Source organism: Fukomys damarensis, unplaced genomic scaffold (genome assembly GCF_012274545.1).
Source record: "Fukomys damarensis isolate Sample0158 unplaced genomic scaffold, DMR_v1.0_HiC HiC_scaffold_12, whole genome shotgun sequence".
In the NCBI taxonomy this organism is placed as follows: Eukaryota; Metazoa; Chordata; class Mammalia; order Rodentia; family Bathyergidae; genus Fukomys; species Fukomys damarensis.
Genome location: NW_022900924.1, coordinates 17,624,849 through 17,633,585, shown reverse-complemented (window position 1 = coordinate 17,633,585; position 8,737 = coordinate 17,624,849). Strand labels below are relative to the sequence as shown.

Here is an 8,737-nt window from a genome sequence, read left to right as displayed (position 1 = left end):
GAGGCAGGCGGCAGTACCACTGAGCTAAATCCCCGGCCCTGTGTGTGTTTAGTTCCCGTGTGTGTGTGTGTGTGTGTGTGTGTGTGTGTGTGTGTGTGTATTTTGTCATACTGGGGATTGAATTTAGGGCCCAAAGACAAAAAAAAAAATTGCTTTTTCATAGCACAAATGACCATTCCCTACTATGTCTGTTGGTGGTCTAAAACCAGATTGTCAGCTCGGCATGGTGGTGGGTGACTGTAATCCCAGCACCTGGGAGATTGAGGCAAAAGGATCACAAATTTGAGGCCAGCCTGGCTACATAGTGAGATCCTGTCCCATATCAACCACCCAGGCTAAAGACAGATGGTGCACATTCTGCTTCTACGGGAGTGATGCCCATGGCAGTGTGGTCTGTGTCAGGGAACACGTGGCCGCCCGGGGGTGGCGGTCGGCAGAGGAGGGGCAGAAAGGCAGATGCTGCTGCTGGCGGGCAGTGGGCGTGTACAGTGCCGTGATGTTTCTCTCGCAGCTCATCCTGGGAATTCCGGAACAGGCCTTAACCCTCCTCCACATGGCCATCGAGCCCATCCTGGCTGATGGCGCCATCCTCGATAAGGGCCGTGCCATGTTCCTGGTGGCCAAGTGCCAAGTGGCCTCAGCAGCTTCCTATGAGCCTCCAAAGAGAACAGAAGGTAGGGAGCTGTGCGTGTTTCATTAGGCAGCACTCTTCTGAAAGCTGCTAATGTCTCAGAGCCAGAAGAGGAAACGACATTCAGTTGGGGGCATCCTTGAGTTCTGAGGGTTCACAAATACCTGTGAGATCTCATGCAACCTTTAGGTGCTTTGCTGCATCCTCAACAGGAAGTTGAGGGCAAATAATACTAATTTTCACCCCGCAGAGCCAGGTCCTGGGCCAATAATCAGGACTGAATGCCTTTTAAACACCTTACTGTAGTGTTTGTCGTTTCAACTCTTAAAGATCAAAGGATGTCAAGCTGTCTGCATCTGTGATATAAAAATAAGACGATCAGGTTTGCAAACCAAGTGTGAAGCACTGAGTAACAGGTGCGGTGTCTCCCCACTCCATCAGCTCTGGAGGCTGCCATCGAGAACCTCAACGAAGCCAAGAACTATTTTTCGAAGGTCGACTGCAAAGAGCGCATCAGGGATGTCGTTTACTTCCAGGCCAGGCTCTACCACACCCTGGGGAAGACCCAGGAGAGGAACCGATGTGCCATGCTCTTCCGGCAGCTGCATCAGGAGCTGCCCTCCCATGGGGTGCCCCTGATAAACCACCTCTAGAGGATGAGGGTTCCCCGATAAACCATCTCTGGGGAGGACGCGGGTCCCCCGATAAACCACCTTTAGGGAGGATGGGGATTCCCCAGTAAACCACCTCTAGGGAGGATGAGGGTCCCCCGATAAAACACCTCTAGAGGATGTGGGTCCCCTAATAAACCATCTATGGGGAGGACATGGGTCTCCCCGATAAACCACCTCTGGGGAGGATGCAGTTCCTCCATTAAACCACCACTTGGGAAGACAAGGGTGCCCCTCATAAAACAGTGTAGAGACTGTCCTTTGGGCCACGGTGCAGAGTGTGAGACTCTGGACTTGTTCCTGCCCCTCCCTGCATGTTGATGATGGGTCTTTACCACCCTCTCTTGTCAATAAATTTTCTTCTCATCATTTTTTCTTGCTTTGTTTTTAGTAAGTACATATTTGTTTTATTCTCTCCTTTATTTCTTTTTGGTAGCAAAGGAGGCCAAGCTTGTATTAATTTACAAGGATGCTGGATGTGGTGGCCCATACCTGCAGTCCCAGCACTCAGGAGGCAGAGGCAAGAGGAACCTGGAAGTTGTAGGGTATCTTGGGATACATAGGGAGTTTAAGGTCAGCCGAAACTGCGTAGACCATGTCTCCAAAAAACTCAATACTGTGGCAAATGCCTGTAATCCTAGTTCTCAGGAGGCTGAGGCAAGAGGATTGCCTTAAGTTCAAGGCCATGCTGAACTACATAGCAAGACCCTGTCTCACAAAACTGAAAAAACAAAGCTGAGCATGGTGCCGCACACCTGTAATGTCAGCACTTGGGAGGCTGAGGCAGGAGGTCGCTGCAAGTTCACGATCTCAGCAAACCAAAAAATAGCCAGGGATTTAGCTCAGTGGCTCCTCGCAAGCACAAGGTCCTGAGTTTGATTGCTGGTACCAAAAAAGCTGATTTGTCTGCAAAGTCTTGCGAGTGTCTGCGGTTATTTTCTCTGGGAAGAATTGCCAGGGGGTTTATAGAGACTACACATCACACTGTTCTATAAATTGGCTTACATCTGCTCAGATCTCTTGCAGCCCAGGGCAGGTTTGTCAGAGGCTGGGTTTCCTCCTCCAGCCCCCACCTGCCCTGTATAAGCCAAGAGCAGTGGTGCCAGACCTAAGGCATGTGTGCTGTAGCGGGCTGTTAGTGTCATTGAAAGCTCTAAGGTTTGCTGTCAATGGCCTAGAGAGATCGGGGTGCCTGGATTCTCTTAGGTGTGTCTGTCCCTGACTGAAGATTAAGAAGAAAATGGTTCTCATAATTGGAGTTTTTTGAGATGGGTTGCTATATAGCCCAGGCCAGCTGCAAACTCCATGATCGTCCTGCCTCAGCCTCCTGAGCACTGGTATAAATGTGTCACCAGGCTTAGCCAGAAAAAAGTTTTTTAAAATGGGTTTTAGACCAGTGACAGACACATTTCCATCACCGACTTTGGGCTGTTTTGTGTCTTGCACACAGGTGTGCCTTTCTTGTATTTAACTGTCTAAATGGGCATTGTGGAAAGCTACATCTAGGCACCCATCATGGAAAGGTGATCGTAAATCAGGAAGGGTCCAAGGCTCAGAGGTGCACAGGAGCTCAGCATGCACGGTGTGTGGCGTTTACACTTCTGCCCTGTAGCTCTGCAGGCCGGGTCCCTGCCATCTGCCCAAGAGTTTCTGGCCCGTAAGGATTTACAGAAAACTGCTGTTTCAGGCTGAAGAGCAGGGATCCCCAAACTGTCCTTATGTAGAAAAGAGGAACGAGCTACACTCTGCATATCTGTCACTGGCTCTTTCTCCATTAGATTGAAATTTTCTAATGAGAAAAGCATTTCGCCTCCAGAACTTTTGGAGCAGTGAAAAGTGACTCATCCATTTCAGGCATAATCGCTGGCCCGACAGCTTCTCTGCAAAGGAGACTCTGTGTGGAGATGGGAAAATTAATGGATGTGTTGATTTGGTTTTTTGAGACAGGGTCTTGCTGTGAGGTTCAGGCTGGCCTCGAACTCACAGCAATCCTCCTGCCTCAGGCTCCCAAGTGCTGGGGTTACAGGTGTGCACCACCATGCTTGGTGGATGTATTGATGTTTAAGAACTGTGCCTGATGCTGGGCGTAGTGCCCCATGCCTGTAGTCCCACCTCCTCAGGAGGCTGAGGCAGGAGAGTCACAAGTTTGGGGCCAGCCTAGGCAACAGTAATACAGTTGCCCACCATGTGAGGGTCTCCAGGTTTGATCTACAGTGCCCTCCACCACCACACATAGTGAGGCTATGTAGTAAAAACTAATTCTTCCAAGAAGTAACTACTATTATCAGTTTCTTTATAGTATTTTGAGTACATTTTCTCTTCTGATGTTTTTTTCCCCCATATTTGGTGCTGGGGATTGAGCCCAAGGCCTCATGTGCTGAGTTTCCAAGCCCGGATACAACCTTCCCATCTAAGAAGTACCACAGACACTTGCCTCACCAAAGAAGAGACGGACCAGCGCATTAGCTGCTCCCAAGAGTGTCCACGTTCACGCCAGAAAGCATCAGTCTCAACCAGGACCAGCCGAGGGATTCGGTGGGGCTGGCCCGGTGCCAAACTGGGAAAGCTTCTGTTAATGAAGAGGCCGGGCTGGGTTGTAGCTCAGTGGAGTGCTGGGGCCTGGGTTCGCTCCCTTGCACCAAAATCCAAACAGCGCCAGAAAGCCCTGTGATCAGAGCCATCCACATAGCCCGAGGGGCCATCTCTGAATCCCAGACAAACTGAAGTGGCATGTGGGTCCCCACCCCCACCCCATCTCGGCTCGCTGGCTGGGCCACCGTCAGAGGGGACAGTGGGTCAGACAGAACATGGAACTATCGGAGTGACCCCAAAACCTTACTAGTGGGGTGACAGCTGACTGGCTTCCCTCCGGTGGGCACTCGTGGGAGAGGAATTAACGATGGAGCTCAGTGCGGGGGGAGGACTGCTCATCACACTGCACAGCAAAGCTTTGGTGGGAAGGGGTCGAGGCTTGTTAGCCGGTGAGCATTTGATTGCTAACAGAAACCTTTCGAAGGTGATCTCCAGGAGAGCAAGGCGTCCGCCTGCCCGAGGGGCACCGCGGGGACCCAGCCCAGCCAGTACGGGGTGCTCTGCCCTGGGAGAATGGCAGTACCGTTATTTCCAGAGGCCGCGTTGGAAGTAATTTTCAAACATGAACACATTTGACCTCCATGAGGATGCTCAGGGCTGGCCAGTGGCATTGATTCCGCTGCACAGATGAAGACACGAGCAGCAGGGAGTCAACCATTAGGTCACAGCTCGCAGACCGGTGCATTATGCTGCCTGCTCCCAGAACTGTGAAAGTGCTGTGATATTCAGGGGAGTGTTTTCAGTTTGTCCAGCATCTCATACCAGTTTCATTTATCAGGTACCCAGCATGAGCTGCTGCTCTGAGTGCTTGGGCACCGACCACCTCCACGATTGGAAGCTCAGCAGCACCCCCATTAGATGGGGGAGGACACCGGGCACTAGGGCCTGCCTGGACCTGCTAGAGGATTCAGCACCGGGTGGCATGGACTCCCCAGCCTGCCCTCCTTTACCAGGATGCATTCACCTGTGTAACTGCAATGTTTCTATTTTTTCCAAGTGTTTTAAATTTTGTCCTGACATTTTGTGTCTTTACACTTTTTTAAAAGATTTATTTTTTTTATTTTGTTTTTTGGGACAGAGCCTGATATGTTATCCAGGCTGTCCTCAAATTCACTAGTTAGGCCAGTCTGGCCTTGAATTCATAGTGATCCTCCTGCTTCAGCCTCCGGAGGGCTGGGATTACAGGTGTGTGGCACCATGCCCGGCTTCATTTTTTTTGTTTCATTTTCTGTTGTCATTCTGTTCTGTTCAGTGTCTAAGAATACACTGGATCGCATTTATCGGTGGAGTTAATCATCCTGCTGTCATTCTGGGTACCTCAGGCCGGGGAGGTCAAGGATTCCTGTGAACGCCAGCAGTGGGCCCAAAACAGCCCAGTTAGGAAGGGCAGAGCCCTGGCAGGCGATGGTGATGCCATCCTAGCTGTGAGATCATTTTAAAGCCTGACATTTTGGTTCCCTCCCTTGTACTATTCAAATTTTTTTTAAAAAAATAAGATTCCGAAGCTTTGTTTACTTATTTTCTTGGCAATCTGTGTTGTCAGGACAACATGATCTGTTTGCCTAGAACAGGATTTTTCTGGTGTTTCTGGAGGAACAAACCCCAAAACAAAGCTAATGTTTAAGTAAGAAAATGGCTCCCTTATGTGGGTAGATTCCTGGTGGGAGAGAGGCTCCATGTCAGTGACAGAAGTTAGGATATTCTTTCTGGGCTCTGTTCTAATTCACTGTAAGAAGAAAGGCACAGAGATGGATGGGTGTCGAGCTCAGAGCTAAGTATATTAATAGCTAGCACCCTTGAGCACTTATGCGCTAGGCTTTACACACATTGTTGTATTCAAAGCCCATACCAAGCCTAGGCTCGAGGTACTATTATCCACATCTGACAGCCGTTGAAACCAAACAGGGAGTTCAAGTCACTCTCCTGAGCCCACAGAGCTGGTAACACAGAGCTTTTCATTTTTTGAGACAGGGTCTCACTATGCAGTTCACACTGGCCTTGAACTCACTATGTAGCCCAGACCGGCCTTGAACTGATGGCCACCCTCCTGCCTCAGCCTCCTGAGTGCTGGGATTACAGGCATGAGCCACCCTACCAGCTCAATAATGCCAGGCGTTGAACTGAGTCCATCTGACTCCAAAGTCATGGTCACTAAGTGTTTTGGATGTGGATCCCAGAGATTTATAGCCTAACTTGAAAGTGGGGTGAAAGTGGAGCTCAGAAACTGGGTCCCCACCCCCCCGCACCACAAAGCAAAATGAAAATCCTGAGGGAAGTGGGAAAGTATAAGGGGTGTGGTTGTGCATGCCTGTAGTCTCAGAGCTCTGGGAACCCGAGGCAGGGGGATCACTAGTTTGAGGGCTCTGGGTTCAATCCCTGATACTTGTGTGGTGCAGGAGAGAATGAAGATAAGATGGTTGCTGAGTATCCAATAAACAATACAGTGTCTGACTCAGGAGAGCAGAGAGGATGGCTCAGGAAGGCCACGCATCTCAGGAAACTTCTAGAAGGAAGTGAACCTTGGCCTAAGGTTTGGATTTTTTCTTTTCACTACTGTGGATTGGACCCAGGGCCTTTGCACTGAGCTACCTCCTTCGACATTTTTGAGGCAGGGTCTCACTAAGTTGCTTAGTGCCCAGGCTTGAATTTGGGGTCCTCCTGCCTGAGCCTCCCAGAGTGATGGATTAGAGGCGTGCACAGCCACCATGCTGAGCTCCAACCTTTTCAAACTGCCTTTTAAATTTCCACAGTACTAATTCTGCCTGGTTTAGCTACAGTGTTGTAATAAAACAGGCATTTAATAATATGCTATATAAACAATTGCACAAGTAATGGGGACAGGGTGGTGCAGGCCTATAATTCCAGCGCTTGAGAGGCTGAGGCAGGAGGATTGCTGTGAATTTCAGGACATAGTTCAAGGTCAGCCTGGAATATAGAGAGAGATGTTGTCTCAAAAACAAAAAGAAACAAAAATGTACTCTCTGGTCTTTACAGAAAACGTGCTAACTAGACATGGTGACTCTCCCTTGTAATCTCAGCACTGGGGGCTGAGGCAGGAGGATTTCTGAGAGTTCAAGGGTAAATTCAAGGACAGTTTAAACTACGTAGGGAGACTTGGAAAAAAAAAATAAAGGGGTGGGGATTTAGCTCTGTGGTGCTAAATGAGCACAAGATCCTGATTTCCATCCCTGGTGCTGAAAAAGTTTGCTGACCCCTGCTCTAGAGTCTTAAATGCTCTCTGCCAGTCCTAATACATATGTTTTTGGGGAAAATAGAAAAATACAGAAGTTATGCATCCACCATTCATAACTGACTTAACATTTTGCCATTTACCAAATCCATTTGTTTGTTTGTTTGTTTGAATTCATAGTGATCCTCCTGCTTCAGCCTCCCGAGGGCTGGGATTACAGGTGTGCGCCACCACACCTGGCACCAAATCCATTTTTAAATTAAAAAAAAATGTTTTTCATGATGTTTCTCATGCTCCCATGTCTGTCTCTACTTCTTCCCTCTTTATCTCTTTTTGTTTTCTCCAGTACTGGGGATCATTGCCCATAGGCACTCTATGTGGGGCCCTACTTCCATCTTTGTGGCAGACTGTCATGAATTTACTATGTACTAACCCCCATGACCTTAAACACCTTGCATATTACCCTAAACAATGTATACAGTAAATTTAAAAAATTTTCCAATTATGAATGTCATATTGTATACCTTAAATTACCAATAAAATTTAAAAACAAAAAATGTACACACTGTGGGGCCTTTAAATATATACAAATTGGGAACCTTATGTGTGCTGCGAGTGGCTAATTTATTCAACATTCTGTTTTGGGACTTCACCTCAGTATAACTAGGTCTAGTGCACTTTTAAAAAAAAAAGACTTTTTAAAAAATGTTGGCAGGGCGTGGTGGTGCACACCTGTAATCCCAGCACTCAGGAGGCTGAGGCAGGAGGATCACTGTGAGTTGGAGACCAGCCTGGGCTACATAGTGAGTTCCAGGTCAGTCTCAACTACATAGTGAGACCCTGTCTCAACCCCCCTTCCCCCCAAAAAATCTGTGGAACCCAGGGCCTTCCTACCGAGAAACATCCCCAGCCCTTTATTATTTTAAATTTTGAGGTAAGTTCTCCCTAAGGTGCTAAAATGCCTAGGCTGGACTTGAATTTGAGATCCTCCTGCTTCCGCTTCCGAGTGCTGGGATTATAGGCCAGCACCATCAAGTTTAGCTTGGTCGTTAAGTACTCCTTCAAATGAATGTAAGGAATTTTATTTATTCCTCTGCTAACCGCAGAGGAGGTTGTTCTCAGGTTTTTGCCATTATCAACAGACATGAATGTTGGTGACCTGAGAAGAGGAGGTCATCTCATTGAAACGCTGATTGGAATAATTTGTCACCGTCTCCCTGGAACGTCAGTGAGAGCTCTGCAGCCTGGAAAAACCAGAGGGGCAGAACAGAAGAGGGCTGGAAATCTACCCAGCCAACCAGAAGGCTTCGAACCTTTCATTAACGTGGCGCTTGACCCGAGATTCCCCTTTGGCTATTGGGCGGGATCGGCAGACAACCCTGAGGTGACACCCAGGTCCGGGTGCGATCAGGGAGCCCCCAAGTCTCCTGGCCCCTCTGCAGTCACCCAGGGGGAGACGAAACACATCTGAGGCTCCAGGAAAGTGCGTGATGTACTGCGCGACCTGCCCGAGAAGGCGAGTGGAGACCCACCGCTCGGCTCCTACCGCGTGCAGCAGCAGATCGGGCCACCAGGCCGCCCAGGCCAGGGCTCGGACGGGGTGGCTGCCGCACCCCCGAAATTCCCCCAGCCTCCGGTGCCGGGCGCCTAGGC

The 8,737-nt window shown here is 49.1% G+C and overlaps 1 protein-coding gene across 6 annotated transcripts in view; it reads left to right on the top strand.

The window, feature by feature from the left end:
• Anapc5 (anaphase promoting complex subunit 5) overlaps positions 1-4,926 on the top strand; it is a 49,998-nt gene extending 45,072 nt beyond the window's left edge. For 4 of the 6 annotated variants that reach the window (XM_010604409.3, XM_010604410.3, XM_010604406.2 and 1 more), the window contains exons 16-17: positions 512-674; positions 1,073-1,671. In XM_010604409.3, the coding sequence (XP_010602711.1) occupies positions 512-674; positions 1,073-1,284 (375 nt within the window). In that variant the 3' untranslated portion in view covers positions 1,285-1,671. Of the gene's footprint in view, positions 1-511; positions 675-961; positions 1,672-4,672 lie in introns of those variants that run through there. The other 2 variants (XM_010604408.3, XM_010604407.2) reach the window with 2 other exon arrangements.
• The last annotated feature ends 3,811 nt before the right edge of the window (positions 4,927-8,737 follow it).